Source organism: Sciurus carolinensis, chromosome 14 (assembly GCF_902686445.1).
Source record: "Sciurus carolinensis chromosome 14, mSciCar1.2, whole genome shotgun sequence".
Classification (NCBI taxonomy): domain Eukaryota; kingdom Metazoa; phylum Chordata; class Mammalia; order Rodentia; family Sciuridae; genus Sciurus; species Sciurus carolinensis.
This window is the reverse complement of record NC_062226.1, coordinates 24,078,175-24,097,292: the sequence shown is the minus strand read 5'-3', so window position 1 is coordinate 24,097,292 and position 19,118 is coordinate 24,078,175. Positions and strand designations below refer to the sequence as shown.

Sequence of the window (19,118 nt, the reverse complement as noted above, 5' to 3'; positions counted from 1 at the left end):
CCAAGGTCAAGGTCATCCACATACACCAGCAAGACAGCACAGGGGCCAAGAGCACTTACGCACTGTGTGTACTCTAGTAGTTGCTTAACCACTCTGAGCCTTGATCTCATCTGATAATAAGGACACTGATAGGAACTATGTACTTCATAGGGCTGCGAGGAGTAAGTTAAATTGTGCAAAATCTGTTGAACAACATAAATGGTCAATGCTCCTTGACAACATCATTCTAAAATGAAAGAAGCCAGATAGGAAATACCACAGATTGTATGAGTCTACTGTATTAAATATCCAGTGTCAGCAAACCTATGAAGACAGAAAAAGATTAGTGGTTGCCAGGAGCAGGGAAGAGGTGGGAACAACTTCTTAACAGGATACAGGGTTTCCTTTTAGGTGGCAAAAATGTTCTGGAACTAGACAGTGATGCATAACATTGTGAATACAATAAATGTCATTAATGGTAAATTTTATGTCATGACTATTTTACCACAATAAAAAAGTCATTTGCAAAAAAATAAAAAAGTCAACAATGTTATTCATATATTGTTTGAATTACTCTATAAAAAACTGCCATAATGTGAAGTGCACCAGGTCCCACCCAAGGCAAAGGCGTCCTGCAAGTCCCCAGGCAGCAGAGGGGATGCCACAGGCAGGGCCGCAGGGAATGGTTCCGGCTGAGCTTCATAAACGCAGTAGCATCAGGGACGAGCCCTGAGAGACAACGAGGCCCTGGGTGATAAGTCAGCCAAAGAGAAGGGAAGCAGCGCGCGGCAAGGCACCTGGGTGACAAGTGAGGGGCCTGCCGGACAGCCAGCGGGTGACAGCCCTGGAGGGGAACTGTGGAGAAGCAGCCTCGGAGCCTGAAGGTGATGTCAAGTCCAGTTCTGTCACTTACTGGCTGTGGGACCCCGGGGCAGAACCTCACTGCTGGGCTTTCTGCATGACGAGAGCCACCACCGCGCTCTGGGAGAGGTGCCAGCAGGATTACAGACAACGCCAAGGGAGAAAGCCTGACCTGAACCCAAGACGCCACACAACTGTGAGACACGGGTCCCTGTCAAACACTGGCTCTCCAAGAACCAAGGATCCCCTCGGGAGCTCCAAGATGTTCTGATGACTGGGTTTGGCCTCCATGCCCTGTAATCCCGGTGGTAGTAGACTGGGGTGTGTCCCAGACTGGACTTTGAAAAGCTCCCCAGAAGATTCTAGCACACAGTAAACTCTGCAAATTGCTGTTGTAGCTCATTAGTCAACACCAGAAAGGCCAGAGAATGAATAACGATGCTCCAAAGGCTGGAACTGCATATAAAGCTGTAGGGTAGACTGTCAGCAGCCTGGGATCACTATGGGGGTGGGGTGCGGAAGGTAGGGAGTTGATGACCTTTGTGTCCTCTGAGTGAAGGGCTGGCATCCTACAGCACCCAGCATGCTGACCCTGGGCCACCAAGGCAAGGTTCAAGTTGCTCCTTCTCCTTTTTATAGCACAGGAGATGTGCCGTGCACTTCAAGGACAGCTCCACGCCCACCCTAAATGAGCTTCCTGTGAGCAGGCCCACTCTTTTTTACCATTCCCTAGTCCTCACACAGAGTCTTACATAAACTAGATGCTCTGTGGTTGGTTTTCTTTTTGGAATACATAAATGAAACTGCTGAACCAGAATGGGTCTTGTCCGTAAATGACTAAACTGCAGCTCTCTGGGAAACTCATAAATACAGAGGGGCTCATTCCCTGAAGTGAGCTAAGAAGATAAAGGACGTGTTATAGTCATCCTCGAACACGCAATCCTTCTTTTTCCTTTTAAGAGACAGCACACAATTTTTGCATTTTTCTTCAGGAGTCTCTTTAGTGAAGATGAACTTCTCCATAAAGCTAAATACTTCTAGACTAAAAAGCAAAATAAATCCGTAGCTTTAAAATACAGAGCGGCCTTCAACCATGGACTCCTCAATTTCCCATTAAAATACCCCACATCCCATGTCTGCTTCCTCAGGGTCCACTCTTGAACATCATCGTACCTGCCACTGCCAGCTCATGATCACAATGGACCAGTATTGAGTCCTTCCGGGCCTCCCCCTGGACTCTGACCTGTCACTCTTGCTGCCATCAAAGTGGTGCCGGTACTACCTAATACAGATCACAAGGGACTGAGCAAGTGGTGCAGGCTTGGTCTCAGGCCCCAGCACACAGCAGCGATAAAAGGACTGTGGTCAGGGAGATGCCCAGAATGGGCCGCTGGGAATGCGGCAGGTTAATAAGTAACCCGCCCAAGTCTTTACGGCCTACCGGGCACTTCATGGGCAGACCAGGACAGCCCCCTGCCATGCGCCAGGGGAGGACCCAGGCTTGCTTTTGAAGAAGTAGTAGAGACTCGGAGAGGCCGAGGGTCTCGCGGATGTCACCTGGAGGAGCCAGGAGGGCTGCCTGCAGGAGGCTGCCCTTATTACATCCTCATTACTGCTCATTTGCCACAGGTGAGCAGCCAGGAAAGCAGTTCCACCCCAGAACAAGGCTTTGGACCATGTGGTCCCCCTGGGCTCCAGTGGGGTATGGCCAGACATCCAGCTGTGACGTGGTCAGCCCATTTCTTTCGCTGGAGCGTTCCCTGATTCTGTGTTCCCTAAAACATCACTGGCATCCCCAGCCAGGAAGGAGGGAAAGAGCTCTCACAGGCCTCCCTGGGTGTAAATATCCAAACAGGAGTAACCCAGACAAAGAATGCGTCAAGGTCAAAACCAGGGTCAAGGAGTCAATGGCAAAAGAGAAGGTGGGCCGAGAAGAAAAAAGAACAGACACTTTTTCATCAAATCTACTAAGAACTTTCTAAAGACAAGGGATTTGGACTCTTCAAAGAAGCAAAGCCCAGTGAAAAATGAAGAGAAAGTCTGGACTCCCCGGCAGAGCTGAGCGAGGGGCAGAAACTCCAACATCTTATTTTGAACCTCAGCGCCTCTTGCATGTGCGGTTCCAGCCACCAGCAGAGCTGTTCTCCAACCTGCCCTCGGAGCCCAAAACTTTCTGTCTGATATTTTCTGGGCTGCCTCCACTGCCCCTGCCACCTTGGGCCTTCCAGTGACTTATCTACATTCAGGTTTCCTGATCAGGACCTCCCGTTGATCTGCTTGTCCTGAGTTACATGCTTTGAATAAGGCCAGTTCCCTCTGTGGGTTGTACCTCAGGGTGACCGAACATTGAGAAGCCAACCAACAAAATCCAGAGACCAGGAAATTATATAGGGCTTCTTCAACAAATAAATGGACAAAAAAGGAAAAATAAAACAGAGAAAAGACAAGGTAGAAGGGGGATTCTGGATTAAGAGTCTTAGATAAACTGTCAAGTAAATGCAATGCAAGGACCTTTGTTGGGGTTTGGAGATGAGGTGTCCCCTACAAGCTTCTGTGTTAATGCAGGAATGCTTGGAGGTGCAGTGACTGGACTGTGAGAGCGGAAGTCCAATCAGTCCATCCTAGTTTGAAAGGACTGGCTGGGTGCTAACTGCAGGCAGGTGGGGTATGGGTGGAGGTGGGTCACTGGGGGCGTGTCCTGGAAGGGCTCATTCGTTGCAGCCCCTTCCCCACTCTCCGTTTCCTGGCTGCCATACATGAATGTTCTGCCTCACCTCCAGCCCAGAGCTGTGGACTTGGCCCACCAGGGACTAAGCCCTGAACTTGTGAGTCAAAAGGAACTTTGCCTCCTCTAAGTTGTCCTAGTCAGGCCTTTTGATCACAGTGACAAAAAAGTGACTAAAACGACCCTGCTGAAAACCAGTGAGGGAAATTTGCACTGACTAAATATCTAACTCCAAAAATAATTGTTATATCATTTTTAGGTGTTTTAACAGTATTGTGGATAATTTTTAAAATATAGCTCTTAAAGACACATAACAAGGGGCTGTGGCCATAACTCAGTGGCAGAGCACTTGCCAAGCATGTGTGAGGCACTGGGTTTGATCCTCAGCACCACATATAAATAAATGAATAAAATAAAGGTATTGTGTCTATCTATAGCTAAAAAGAAAACAATAAAAAAAACTTAAAAAACAAAAAAGACATATAACAAAGTACATGTTTGTATTTGTTTTAAAATCACTGGGGAGGGGCAGAGGTCAAGGTATAAATGAGGCAAGGTGCTGATAAGTGACACAGCCTGATTACTTAGGCTCCGCAGTACAATTCCCTCTACCTCTGAATATGTTTAGAAACGTTCCCAACAAAAACGTTTTTAAAAAAGAGGGCAGAATAAAGTGAAGAGCACAGATCCTGCCATTGTGCACCATGTGCAGTCGCTGACTACAGCTCATTCACAGTAAAAGTGGAGTCGAAACATTAATTCCTACTCAATAAGAAAGGCTGGAGGAGGAAGCCTGTGGATTTGGGGGCTTAATGTGTTCTCTCCCGCTCCTGTGAGATTACCTCGGAGGAGGAGTGGATATGGAACACAGTCTCACAAAGACCAGGGGAAATAAGCTAAACACAGTGGGGGGGAAATGCAGCTCTACCTCAAAGTTAGCAAAGTTCTTAACACAAGGCATTACGGGAGGAAATACTGTAGGGCTAACAGATGTGAAATACTGAACCTCACCAACAACTGGGGGGAAGTGAAGACCAAGGGAGTCCCCATCGCTCCCACTAGCCTGGAAAAATAAACCAAAACAGCTACACAATGTCCAGTGCTGGAGAAGAATGGCTTAGGGAGGTTTCAGAGGCTGCTGGGACTCCTGTAAACATTGTGCATGAAATTAAAAGGCCCTGCCCATCCAACCTCCCAGGGACACGCCCAGTACCTGTGCCCCAGGAGACTAACTCCAGAAGGTTCAAAGCAGTATTTTTTTGTCCTAATAGCCCCACACTGGAAACACCCCAAATTCCCACAGAGAAAGGATAAATTCATATACGTTTATGCAAGAGTAAAACTAGACCAGGAAGAATTACAGTTGTTAACCCATTCACACAGATGAATTTCACATATCCATTCACGTTCATAAACATATAAAACAAACAATGCACTGTTTACTTTATGGGAGACCCTATAAAGAAAAGGAAGGGATGAAAGGCACACTTTAGGAAAGGGAGGAACATTCGGGGGCTTTCACAGCACTGGTGATATTCCTTGTTTAAGCTGGGTGGTGGGTATAAGAATGTTCATTGTATTGTTTTTCTTCAAACCATCCATGTCATAGAAAAATCTTTCATGGTTATATTTCATCATTAAATTATTTTAATATGCTGGACAATGGACTTGCCAATACAGAGTAACTCAAACAAAATGGAAGGGGGAGAAGAAATTTACCTGACACCCCCACCCCCAAACTAAGACCAGATAGCCTCAGAGGTTGCTCGGCACAAAGCAAGTTCTAGGGGAGAGATGCCAGAATTCCAAGAACGAAACCAGGAGGGGAGGGCTGGGGACATCCATGTCTTCACTGACAGGGCCACTGATGGATGGGCAGCACGGAGTTAACAAGGTCCAGACCTGCAATAAAAACCCCTAACTCAGATGAATGGATGAACCATCTGCAGTATAGATGTGGGGTGGAACATTAGACTTAAAAAAGAATGAGGTTCTGACACCGGCGACAGCACAGAGGAACCCTGAAGACACTGAGCTAAATTACACAGGCCAGACACAAAAGGACAGATGCTTCCTGCTCCTGAGGCCAAAGAAGTGTCCATCCATCAGGGTGTCTCTTGAATGGAGCCACAGTAGCTCCCCCCGTCCCTGGCAGGTGGCCTGGTGGTGACAGAATAAATTTGGGCAGTCCCATTTACCCTATAAAGCCTGGGAGCACTGACTCCATAATGGTTACATTGGACTCTACTTACATAGGTCTCTAGAGTAGTCCAATTCACAAGGACCAGAAGAAAAATGGTGGCGGCCAGGAGCTTAGGGGGAGAGAAAGTGGGAGTTCAGAGTTTCATGGGGACGGAGTTTTAGTATGGGAAGATGAAAAAGCTCCAGAGATGGATGCACTGCATGCCATTGAATTGCACACCTAAAAGTGGTTAAAATGGTAACTTTTATGTTCTTTATAATACATTATGATTTTTTAAAATTTACTTTGGGCTAGGTGCAGTTGAGTACCTGAGCAGATAGGACAAGGAGCACCCTCAGCCCAGTCCACCAGAGTGGACATCATGAAGCAGATGACAACACTCAGATCAGGAAACGGGCATGGAGGGGACACCACAGAGCAGAGGTATGCCAATTCTGCAGGCACCTGCCAAACCAGGCAGATGGTGCCCTCGCAGCTGGTGGGCAATGGGGACATTTCCACTGGAGACGGAGCTCAGCTGGGTACCAGGGAAGCACCGGGTGATCCCAGGGGTAGGACAGACCTTTTGGGATAGCTTCCAGTTCCCAGTTTCAAGAAGGAAAAACTGGGCACTCAGCCAACAATGACCCTGGGGCAAAGAACCTGCAAAAACTGCTGAGAAATGGCGCACAGAACCCAAATGACAAATGGAAAGGCGAAGTGGGGAGGGAGAGAGAGGGGGTTAGTGCATGAAATCCTGACCTTCCCAAGGAGTTCCAAGGAACGCATGCAAAGCAGGACAGTCGGGTGTACACGGCAAGGGCTGGGGAACACTGGAAAGCCACACGGGAAGCCTAGCCTCAATCTGGTGCTCGCACACTCTCCAGGTGAGTGGCCCAAGGCCATTTGCTCTTGGAGACCCCCGTGAGGGGATAATGCCTTTGCAGGCAGTGGCCATTAAGGGAAGCAGCACAAGTTCTGTGAGCCTGGGAGGTAGGGTTACCTAACAGGCAGGAAAACAAGCACTGTGCAAGACGTCAGAGGCAAGAGTTACACCACACACACACACACACACACACACACACACACACCACAGAGAATCAGGTTGGAGTTAAGTCATTCAGAATAAGCGTACAGAGGGCACCAAACTGGTAAAAAGTGTATCAGGAAGCCTGAATGGGGAAAAAAACATTAAAAAGAAAAGGCGGGGGTAGAGCCCCTCCCGCAATCCCAGCTACTAGGGAGGACGAGGCAAGAGGATCACAAGTCCAAAGCCAGCCTCAGTAACTTAGCAAGGCCCTGTCTCAAAATAAAATAGAAAAGGGGAGGCAGTGCTGGGCAGCTCAGTGGCAGAGCAACTGCCTAGAATGTACGAGGTCCTGGGTTTGATTCCCAGTACCAAAAAAGAGGGGCTGGGTTAGGGCTGAGGGTGGAGCTCAGTGGTAAAACACCTGCCTAGCAAGCATGAAGTCCTGGGTTCCACCCCAGCATGGAGCGGGGTGGGGAGAAGAAAGATATATGCCATGCTTATAAACATAAAGCACAAAGAAACAAAGTGAAACCAACCAGTTGCTATGCAGCAGGATGGGACATGGAAAATGCTTTTCTTGGTGATAATTTTAATGTTGCTCTATGAAGTACTCTAAAATATGTCGCCTACTTCTGATCTGGGTGTTAAAGAATCACACCCGAATGCACCCTAGAGAAACTGCACACGAGTCCAAACCCAGCCTCTGGAAATCCCCAGAGGCCTACAAAGGCAGAAACCTTTTGAGGCTCAGTGGGGACCTCTTGGGAGGCTCAGCCTCTACCATGCCCAGCACAGCTGTCAGGGACTTTTCGGAACACAAATCTCCCCCAGACTGAGCCTGAAGCTGGAGTCTACTTCACTACAGTGTGGCTGTAGCAGGTTTCTAAACCCTTCTGCTAAGCCCTGGCTCTCCCCTACAAATCAGGGATAACAGCCAGCACAGCACAGTTTTTGAGATCGTTCAACAAGATAATCCTGGAAGCACCTTAGTGCAGTGCCAGGCTAGCAGCAAACGTTCAATAAGGGTAGCCTGTCTATATATCTAACTTATGGCGCTTATCTGCACTTCAAAGGTTCCTCACTCATTCCTTCAAGACCTAAGGCCACACCCAGGCTCTTAATCCTCCCCACTTCAGGAGTCCAGGGCCCAGGGAAAGACTGGCATTTTCTGACCTCCATCCCCACTGCATTTGCACTTGCTGCCCCCAAATCTGCCAGTGAAATCTAACAGTAGGCATCCTATGTATCCCTTGGGACAACCCCAATGCCACTTTGGGCATCAAACCTGCAACTCCACCCAAGTCCAGTTTCCCTGCCACCCTGCCTCACACGGCTGCCATAGACCAGGAATTCAAGAAACCATCCTCCCTCTCCTGTACCCTGCCAATGCTTCAGCAGAGGAAGAGCCCAACAGGCCTTTGCTGACTAAAAAAGCTTTACCTTAGGCAAACAAAAACATTCTGGAAAGCAATTAAAAATAAACCAGACATTAAAATCAAATGGGCCGGGTGAGATACACCCAGCCTGAGGGATAAGCCACTGAGACTGCAGAAGGCATGAGATTGGGGAGATTGGGGACCAGGCGACACCAAGCAGGCTGCAAAGTTCTAGCCCGCCTCAGCCAGGTCAGCTCTGGCTGCAAGCAGAGCCCCAGGCATCCCTGAGCAGGCAAGAGAGTTGTGACTGCATCAAAGTAGAAGCTCCCAGATGCAAAGGGACTCAGGCTTCATCAACAAGACCTCAAACTTGGGGTCTACAGTCCTTCCTCGATTGTGCCAAAAGGGTGGAAAGAGATTTCCATCAACCCACTGCAGTCCACCGAAATACATGTTTATGCTGGCACAGTGACATACACCTGTAATCCCAGCTACTAAGGAGGCTGAGGCAGGAGGACTGCCAGGTTAAGACCAACCTAGGCAATTTAGCAAGACTCTATCTCAAAGTTTTAAAAATGGGAATGGTGGGGGGAGTAGGGGTTTGGAGATGTAGCTCAGTGGTAGAGAGTGCCCCTGTTTTTGATCTACAGTACCAAAATAAAAATACCATATTTATATCTAATACAAAAAAAAAAAGGACAGATGGATAGATATATACCATGGACACCACAGTCTCTGAAGAAATTGTAGATATCTTTCTATCTTTTGCCTCTCTGTATTTTCTAATGCTTCTGCTGTGGATGTGTTCTCAATGTGCAATGGAAGTCAGGGGGAGATACGCACCAACCTGAAAAAAACCACAGAGGAACGAGTCCCTGCTGCTTGCAGCAGCCTGGGCAAGTGCTGGGGAGTGAGTGCAGATTCCTGGCAAAGGAGGCTCCAGGCAGAGCAGAGAGAAGCAGAGGGGACTCTCCCGCAGCCAGCCCTGGGGACACCAGTAGGGAATGATTGGACACACATGTTGAAGACAAATTGTAGGTGGAGGATTTCTGTGGTTACCCAGATGGATATCTGCTAAGTCCCCACGCAAGAATTTAAGGGAAGGCCCCACCCCCACCAACCTTCTGCTATTTCAAAACTAAGGGCAGAATTCTATGAGATTATGCACGTGGAAGTGCTTAACAAGTTCATATTTGTTCAAAGTCCTGTACCACTGTAAGGTCATGTTACTGGCACCAGAGAGGTTGGGCAGACCCCACCACCCCTGTAGATCAAACCCCCTTCTATATTAACAGTAGCCATCCAGTGAGTGTGGCACCAGTTAGAGAGCTCATGCTATCTAGCATATCCCACCTGGGGAGGGCATCCACCTCTCTCAGCCCCCAGCTCAGCTCTCCTTTAAAAACAAAGGCATTCACAAAAATCACACAAATCCACGGCCTAGATAGCAATCCAAGGCTGCCGTGGTCTCATTCATGGATTGAGAGGGGGTGGGGTAAGCACTGCAGGGCCACCTTCAGCCAGTACCCATCCTGCAGGAGCAGAAAAGCAAGTCACCCCAAGGCCTGCCACCAGGCAAGGCAGTGCAGCAGCCAGAGCCTCGGGAGGGGTAGAAAGGAGGAGCTGCCTTCCCTTACCTCCTGGAGTGTCCCTTCTTCCCACAACAGAGGGCGAGGACAGCCCTGCAGTCCAAGCTCCACTCCACTTTCCCCTGGCCCGCAAATTCACCTGACTATACCTGTGACCTGCCCTGGCCACGGCCCCCTCTCCGAGCCAGGCCCTGATCACCCCTCACCTGGACTACTGCCACCGCACGACTGGTACCCAGCCTCTCCTCTGACCCAGCCTCACTCCACAGGGACAAACAGGAACAGACTCCCTGAAGCACAGGTCACTCCCAGCTCAAAGCTGCTGACAGTGCCCACCCCCGCTGCCCACAGCGATGTTTCATGCACAGTGCAGCTGCTCTTGGTTCTCTCGGCCCTAGAGCCGGGGTTTCAGCAGATGCGAAGGGACCACCTTATGGGCATCACCTGGGGTGGTGAGCTTGCTAAAAGCCCAGCTTCCTGAACCGGATCAGAAATTCTGGGAGTGGGCTCTAGGAATTTTAATTGAAGAAAAAGAAAAAAATTCCAGATGAGCTGGGAATGGTTGCATCCACCTACAGTCCCAGAACTTGGGAGATTGGGGAAGGAGGATCACAGAGCCTGGGAGATCAAGATCAGCCTGAGCAACATAGTGAGACCCCACCTCAAAAAAAAAAAAAAAGAAAAAAAGAAAAAAAAAGAAATCCCAGAAAAACCTGGTACACATTCAAGTTAGAGAAGTGTTTCACACGAGTTTCTAGCTGCTTGGGAAAATCTGTCCTACTTCAACAGCTAGGGATACACCCTGCCCATCCTACATGTGTTAGGACTGGGGCGCTGGCAGTCCTACAGCTGATCCTAAGCTCCCACAACTTCAAAAACTAAACTATCAGGGTTCTCGGAGCAGCCCCTTCTAACCCTTCCGCTGAATGACTGAAGGGAAGTCACTTTATAGTCACAGGCCTCAGTTTCCCATATATACAATGTGTGAGCTGTGTGCTTTCTAGGGTCCTTTTCAATTCCAAAATAAGGCATATGACCTTTACGTTGCATCGTGTATGTTCTGTTGGACCAGAGACTCCACTCCTAACATCCTAAGAATTGGGGGGGGGGGTTCTTTTCTCATCCAAAGTGAAATTTTTAATAAGCATCTCTCATACTATATCCAACCACCTATTTCCACTAAAGAACCAAGCAACGGCTGGTCTGCCTGGCACAGCTTTATTTTGTTTTTTTCTAATGTTCCTTACTAAATTTTTTTCATATCCTTTCCATGGTCCAAAGAGGAGGAATGAGAGTTTTATAAAATTACAACCTCCTAGCAACCTTCAGCATCTTGCTTGTTTATTAAGGCTTATAATATCCTTCCCATCATATGATGTTCCCATTTTAAAGACTGGGAAATTGATGCTCAGAGAATTGAAGTCGCCCAAGGCAGCAGAGCTGGGCTGTGAGATAGCACTGGAATTCTCCATGTTTGCACTGTATCCCAATGAGTCAATGCCAAGTTTCAGATACAGTGAGAGCAACTGGGCCAAGAGCTACACTGGCCAACCAGCTGTTCCCTCCAAGCATGGCAGGAGTGCTAACCAGCCAGCCACACATCCTAACAGCTCTCCCCACAGAGCTGCTGGAAGAACGCACACGCACTGAACGGAGGCGGGGCTGAGCAGCAGCCACCCAAGCAAAAGTGATGCCAAGGATTTAGTCAACAGAGAGCTAATACGAGTCAACAGTGGGTGCTGCTGCCAAGCACACCAATGGGATCCTCAGCTGCATTCACAGAGGAAGAGTATCTACTCCCTCCACCTGCCCTGCTTAGATCCGACCACACCTGGGGGATGGGCAGGCTGGGCTAACAAAAGGGAGGTGTCTTCCAAGGCAGGGCCAGGATTTCTGAAGGGAGTGGTTCTGGGTAGCACTCTGATTGGTAAGGTGAGCCAAGGACTCACCTGAAAGCTGGGTTTGTACAGGAAGCCCACTGCGTGTTATAAATGGATTCTTAAAAAGACCCTTCTATTCACATTATTTATCACTGACCATCCACAGCAAAGGTTAGGAAAACCCAGGAGTGCTAGAGGGCTGAACCTACCACCAAAGGAGCTCCAAGCCCTGTCCAAGACGATCAACTCACTGAAGAGGACGATTAAGGTGGCTCCTTCCTTTATTATATATGACAACAGAGAGCTAATATGAGTCAACAGTGGGTGCTGTGGCCAAGCACACAGTGGGAGCTTCAGCTACATTCACAGAGGAAGACTGCCTTTGCCAAATTTGAGCTCCTATCCTTTCAAGCGTCAAAAACTCCAGAAAACCCTCCTTACTCCCCCGCCCCATTTGCCCCAGCAACACATCTGGGTGCGCCTGTCACATCACTTAGTATTGCTCAGAATAAAGACACGTGTTTCCACCTGTCCCCTCCCCGAGAGCCTCCAGGCCATGTCTCTCACCTTTGTGTCCTCAGCACAGAGCTTGGCACATTAAAGACATCCAATAAATGACGACTGAACTGAGTTGAGGTGCCACAGCATGGTCACACTGAGGGTGTTATTGTGTTCAAGGCAATTTCAGAACACAAGTGTCCTGACTAGGGCTAATAAAAAGGTTTATGACAATGCATAACCACTTTGAGTATGTGCAGCAAAGGAATTCTTGAGGCCAACGCCACCAGACGGTTTTAATTACAAAGGAGCCACAGTTAGCCAGGAGTATCTGTGGAAAGGATAGGGGCAGAGAAGCTTAGGGGTAGAGAGGTCAAAGGTACATCCTATCTGTGTGACAGCAGCCAGGCAATGCCAGAGCTCAGGAAGCAGTCGAAATCCAGAAACAGAAGATGGAAATAATGACTAATGGGGCCACATGCCTAAAAAAAATGGTACGAAAAGGGAGTTCACTGAAGTGGGTCTGATGAACAGTGCAAATGCTACCAATTCATCGGGGAGCAGGCCGCCTGGCGCTGAACCTCGTAACTGAGAGAATTAATTACAGGAACTAACACTCTGAGATGGGAAGATTAGTAGGGGAGACCATGATGCAGTTCTAATATCTAATAAATCTTTAAATCGATGAGCCATGCTCACTGCTGATTTTTCTTCATCTTTCCTCTCCGGGAGCTCACGTGACAAAAGCCAGCATTTGCTTTTTATTTGCCTCTGGACAAAGTGCACAGATGTATATGTGTATAAGTAAAAATGGGGGTTCATGAAATCATCTTAAAGGCACCAAGAAAACTGCCATACGAAGAAAAGCTGGGATGGGTGGATTCTCCTTTTAAAGGGAAGAAACCTTTTAGGATGTAAATGTCCCCTTCCCCCCATACTCTGCAAGAGCTCCACCGGCTGTCACAAATAAGTATTCCCATCCCTACCTGTTCATGTGTGTACCAGTTTGGGTCTATTTACCACACATATACTTTACCCCGCTTGCATTTTTCATCTCAGAAACACCACTTAAGCTTGTCGCACAAACCTGACAGCAGCAATACATTTTATAAACGAATTATCCATGGGGAACAGACAAGCAAACCACTGGTAAGGAGCACTGTCAAAGTTCCCAAGGATAGCATTCTGTTCCCAGATGCAAACTACGCCACATCCTCTCCAGTCTCAAACTGCCCACTCCAGGAGGCAGCCTGCTCACCTCTCCTCTCCTCCCTGGCTCTCAGGCTCTCTATCCCAGCCAAATAAAAGTAGAAAAACTTCGTTCTTGGGGAACTGGAACATTTTAATGCTGTTTCAAAGATAATAGTTCTAAGGACGGGATGTTGGTTCCTTTGTCATTAATAAAAAGGCCCCAAAGGGGTATTTTCATAACAAAATGATATCCTGTGGGAGAGCACAAGAAGCCACAAAAATAAAACTGCCACAAACCAAAACTGTCTCGAAATTAAACCTACACAGGGAAGGATTAAACCCCAAGCCAGGCAGCTCTGATTTTCCCATTTGATACCCTTACACGTTCCTAGTTCTCTCGTAAAATCCAAAGAATTCCTGCCACCCGGAAAGGCCTAAATGCTTTCTCTGCAAGTCCGGGTATGTTATTCCTTCCCCTGAAACCCTCGGGACGATCTGTAACATTCATCTAAAGCTCAATTACTGTTGTGTCCTCAGTCACACCCAAAGATACCCCAAGGCACCGTCTGCCGCAGCGCCGGGTGCACAGGAGGCGCCCCGTTAATGTGTGGGTTTGATTGGATCTGAGCTGGCCCCTTCGTCAGAAACACTCTGATAGCTGGACGCCCTGCCGGGGACAGCAGCGCCGGCCTAGCTCGCCGCCGCAGCGGGGCGGGGGTGCAACCACCTGTGGGCGGCTGGCCGGGACGCAGGCCGGGGCGCCGCCGCCGGGGTGTGCCGGGCGGGCCCCACGCACACTGCCGAGAGCTGGGGTTAGTCGGGAAAGCCAGGACCGCGGGGCCCGGGATCGACTCCCAGGGCCCCACTAAGGTCTCTGCCTTAGCAAAGTTGACCATGTCCGAGAGTTAGTTCCCAAGTCGCTCCACCCCCTTCGAAGCTGCGAGCCAGAGGAGCTCTTTGGGTTGGAGTCAGGGGCCACACTGAGGAATCGACAGAGCAGAGAAACTATTCCCTAAACCCCTCCCAAACTTGGGGCACCTGCTGTTCAACAGGCGGGGACTTTCCTCTCCACGGTCTAGCCAAGGCCTGATGGAGGGCTCGAGAGGGGGAATCAAACGGGACACCGGGAGCAGCCCAGCACTACTTTGAAATGTTCTACCCATTAATCCAGCAGCAAGAATGCCCCCACTGGAACCTGGGGCGGGAGGTAGGGGACGGAAGAAACACAGGCCATCCTCGCCAAGGGGCAGGGACTCGGGAAGAGGGTGAGGCCCAAAGGATCAGGTGGGCACCATAGAAGAGGCAACCCCATAGCACAACGTGCCAAGAAGGGGGCGCGGGCCAAAGAAGGGGGCAGGGAGGAGACCGGGACCGACTGATGACCCGGGAGGGAGCAGTGCTACCGAGGGCTGGCAGTAGGAGATGGGGGAGGGGATTCCCACCGAGGTGCAAGCGGGCCAACCCAGAGGAAAGCACTGGGGCAGGGGGACCCGCCTTAAGGGGTGCGTGGTGCCAGTGCCCCGGACCGGCCCCGTCACTCACCGGCAGATCCACGCTCACTTCGGTCCCGTCGAGCAGGAAGACGCGGCAGTAGAGGGTGGCCTTGGCCGCTCCAGCCGCGGAGATGTGCACGGCCGCGCCGCCGGTGAGCAGGGGCCCGCCGCCGGCTGGGAACACGCTGCCCCCGGGCGCGGCGGGCAGCGCCGAGGAGGTGGCGGCAGCAGCCGGACCCCCCCGCGGCCCCCCGTCGCGCTCGTCCCCCAGCCCGGCGGCCCCGCGCCCTGCCGCGCCCCGCGCGTAGCGCTGCATGGAGCGGCGGCCAAAGGTCCGGCGCAGGAACCGCAGCATCCTGGCTGGGGGCGCCCCCTGCCTCCGCCCCCTGCGCCGCCGCCGCTGCGCCGCCGCCTGGGAGCGCCCCGCGACGCCGTCAGTGCCCGCCGCCGCCCGCGCCGCCGCCCGCGGGCTGCGGCCCGGGGCTCGCTCCCGCCGAGGCCGAAGCCGAGGCCGCGCTCTGGCCGCCTGCGGGGTGCGCCGGCCCGTCCAGCTCCGCCTGCGAGTGGCGGCAGGCGGGAGGGCGCGCTCCGGGCGGCCCGGGGCCGTCCCGCAGCCGCCGGCGCCGCGCGCTCTCCGGGTGCGCTGGCTGCGAAGGGGCCGCTGCCCACGGGCGGTCTGGGGGCTGCGGGGCGCAGCGGGGCGGGGGGCGGGCTGCGGGCTGCTCCCGCGCTGCGCGCCGGCCGAGGGCCAGCCGGAGCAGAGCGCCTGCGTGCTCCCGGCGCGCTCGCTCCCACTCGCCGCGCCGTGCCCGGCCCGAGGAGCCCCCGCCGAGCGCCCGCTCCCAAGGCGCCTTTTCCTGCGCCCGCAGCCCTCGCCTCCCACCTGGGAGGCTGCACCTCCAGCCGCCACCACCGCCGCCGGGACTGCAGCACGCCCTCCTCCCTCGGGGCTGCGCCGGGTAATTGTAAGCCGGGTCTGTGCTGCCCCCTGCCGGCCCGAGCGCCCCCTGCTGCTGTAGGTGCACTCACGTGTGTACACGTAGGTGAGCACACACGTGTTTCCGGCGCCCCGAGCCTTGGAGACGCAGAGTCCCCCCTCTCCCTGTTAGAAAAGCAGACCTCATGCCCTACGGGAAGCCTTGCCCCAGGGGCCAAACAGAAACACACGAAGTTTCTCCTAATGGAAAAATGGCGCTGGGTTTCCCCTTCTGGAATAGGAAAGAGCGGACTAGGTAACCTACAAGGTCCTTGCTACTTAATTACATTCTATCGTTAAAGATCTCAGAGCTGGAAGCGCTAATTTAACCTTCCAGATCTGTGGACTTGTTCCAAATAAGGAAATGGAGGCCTGACGAGGAGGGGAAGTACTTTTCCAACATACTTCACAGGGGACACCCCTTATCAAGGACCCTGTGTCCACTATGAGGAAAGAATCTACACACGCAGGTGACTGAGAAGGCGGGGAAACGTTGAACAGGTCACTGAGAAGCAAAGTAGAACTGGGGCCGCGAAAATGAGTAGAACAGGACACACAATGTCGGAGACAGAAGGAATTGTTTATAGGCACTACGGGGCAGGGTCCAAGTCGGCTTCAGAGACTTGTCAGGTGCTGCTGGAGCAAGGAATGTGGAGAAGATGAGGCTGAAAGGAGGTCAGGCCTCCTGGGAAGAATAACAGTACTATTTATCGCCCCTTAATCTTGTGCCAGACACTGCTAAACCCTCTCCATTCATCGTTTTACTTAATCCTCATGACAGCCTGGTTCCATAGACATTCTTATCCCCATTGTACAGAGGAGGAAACTGAAGCTTAGAGAGCTTAAGAGACTAGCTGCAAATTCCATGGTTAATGCGGGTGCTTTTCCCAAGCTCCAGAGCTGTTGCTAAAGCGCAGTTGGCATGATTGGCAAGCAAGGGAAGGTTTCTGAGAGGACTGGACGAGGCAGTGTTTTCAGCAAAAGGGACTGAGAAAGAGGGAGGGAGGGACTTAAGGATCATTCCAAAACAGACATTTATTGAAGATGAGGCACTGTCTTAGGTGATTTCATGGGTGATATTTTCATTAAGCCTGACTCCACTTCTTCCAGGTTCTTCTATTTATCCCCTTTAATTTAGGTGGATTTTGAAGCTTAAAGAAGTAATATCTTTTCCTAAGGTCTCTGCTACTGTCAGGTACTCTGGCTTGTTGCCTGGCATTCTCTTTAAGACACAATGGGGTCTCCCGTGTGGCAGTGTATTCTTAGAGGGCATATGCAAGTTAGTCCCCAGATACCCACTCTGTTCCCCATCCCCCTGCAACTAAATTTAATAAAATACCACCAACAAGTTCAAAGGTAGACTGATTCTTCTTACTGGTTTCTAAGGATAGCTCATTTCCTACTACGTAGCCCAGGAGTGCTATGGTAGACTAGGTAATGGACACTCAAAGATGTCCGCATTCCAAGCCCCGGAACCTGTGAATGTGTCACTATATGTGGCAAAAGGGACTTTGAGATGTGATTTAATTAAGGAGGTGGAGGTGGGGGGATTAATCTGGTATTAACCCAGTATAATCACAAGTGACCGTAGTAGAGGGAGGCAGAGGGATCAGAGTCAGAGAAAGTGCCACGGCAGTAGCAGCAGAAGTCAGAGTAATGGGTTCAGGAGCCAAGGGAATAGCCTCTTAAACAGCTATAAAGAATGAAGACTGAAGCATCCCCTAGAGATTCTAGAAGGAATGCAGCCTTGATTTTAGCCCTTAAGATCTATCTTAGTCAGGCACTATGGTGCATGCCCATAATTCCAGCTACTCAGAAGGTTGAGGCAGAAGAATCACAAATTGGAGATCAGCCTCCACAATTTAGCAAGATCCTGTCTCAAAATAAAATTTTAAAAAATTTAAAGGACTGGGGGATAGCTTCGTGGTAGAGTGCTACTGGGTTCAAGTCCCAGTACCACCAAAAACAAATCTATCCTCCTGAATTGTAAGATAATATATTCATGTGTTTTAAGTCTCGCAGCAATTGGAATCTGATCCAAGTGATATTAAATAATATTAGTTTGGAGCATTATAGTTTTCAAAGCCCTCCAGCCTCCATGGAGGTAGGAGCTCTCTTTGCAGCCACCACCCCAGCAAGCATCGTTCGACTTTGTGATTATACCTTTCTCTCCTGCTGAATGGACTCTAAGCTGTGTAAGGACAGACTTTTTCTTCTTCCTCATTGTGTCCTCACCCAACACCTAGCCTGCTGTCTGGCAAGCAGTAGGGAGTCCATTCAATGTTTGTTGAATGAATGCAGAATTTCATTTCATGCCTGGCACAGTGACTTGGGAGGCTGAGGCAGAAGGATAGCAAGTTCAAAGTCAGCCTCAGCAACTTAGCGAGGGCCTAAGGAACTTAATGAGACCCTGTCTCTAAATAAAAAAAGTTTAAAAAGGGCTGAGGATGTGGATCAATGGTTAAGCACCCCTGGGTTCAATCTCTGGTACTAAAAACATAAAAAATAAAGAATCTCGCTTCATCTGTGAGATTAATGGCTCTGTGGAGTATGCATTGCTATTGCCTTTAGAGAGGGGGAAAGGAAGATTGGATCGAGCCCAGACTCCCACACTCACGGCTCCTGACTCCTGACTCAGATTCCATGTGCTACTGACAAGACCATGTCACAGTGAATCTCATCCCATCTTCATCAGAATAGTGATCTAACTCTATTGCCACATTATTTAGAAGAGAAACAAGGCGTAGGTATTCCTTTAATGAAAGTTCACATCACTGAAGTTTTTTGTTTTTTGTTTTTTGTTTTCCCCAACCTTTGCAGTACTGGGGATGGAACCCAAGGGCCCTCTATCACTGAGCTACCTCCCCAGGGCCTCACACATGCCAGGCAAGTGCTCTACCACTGAGCCACATCCCTAGCCTTTAAAATTTTTATTTTGATGCAGGGTCTTGCTAAATTGCCCAGGCTGACCCCAAACCTGCGATCCTTTCTCTTAGCTTCCCAGGTAGCTGGGATTATTATAGGTGTGCACCACCACACCTGGCTTCGTATCACTAGAGTTTCAACCTCAGCATTGCAACATTTGATGAGTATGTGTACATCTGTTCACAATTTTGTGTTTCAATTGTTACTCTTTCTTAATCTTGGTCTTTCAGACCCAAAGCCCCTAACCCTGTTACCTGAAGTCTTAATAACCAGCCCCTCAAAGATTTTAATTGTCTTTTCTTGCACCTCTCTTATGCCTGATGTGAACTGACCAGAGCTGCACATATATCCTGTTTATTAAAGCATTGCTCCTTGATGGGCCTTTTTGTCCTTAAACTATTATTCAGAATCTG

At 50.1% G+C, this 19,118-nt stretch overlaps 1 protein-coding gene across 8 annotated transcripts in view; it reads right to left on the bottom strand.

The window, feature by feature from the left end:
• The window catches only part of Epb41l4b (erythrocyte membrane protein band 4.1 like 4B), a 131,790-nt gene extending 116,038 nt beyond the window's left edge, over positions 1 to 15,752 (bottom strand). For all 8 annotated transcript variants that reach the window (XM_047524308.1, XM_047524310.1, XM_047524309.1 and 5 more), the window contains exon 1: positions 14,854 to 15,752. In XM_047524308.1, coding sequence (XP_047380264.1) covers positions 14,854 to 15,159 — 306 coding nt within the window. In that variant the 5' untranslated portion in view covers positions 15,160 to 15,752. The remainder of the gene's footprint in view (positions 1 to 14,853) is intronic.
• Between the last annotated feature and the right edge of the window lie 3,366 nt (positions 15,753 to 19,118).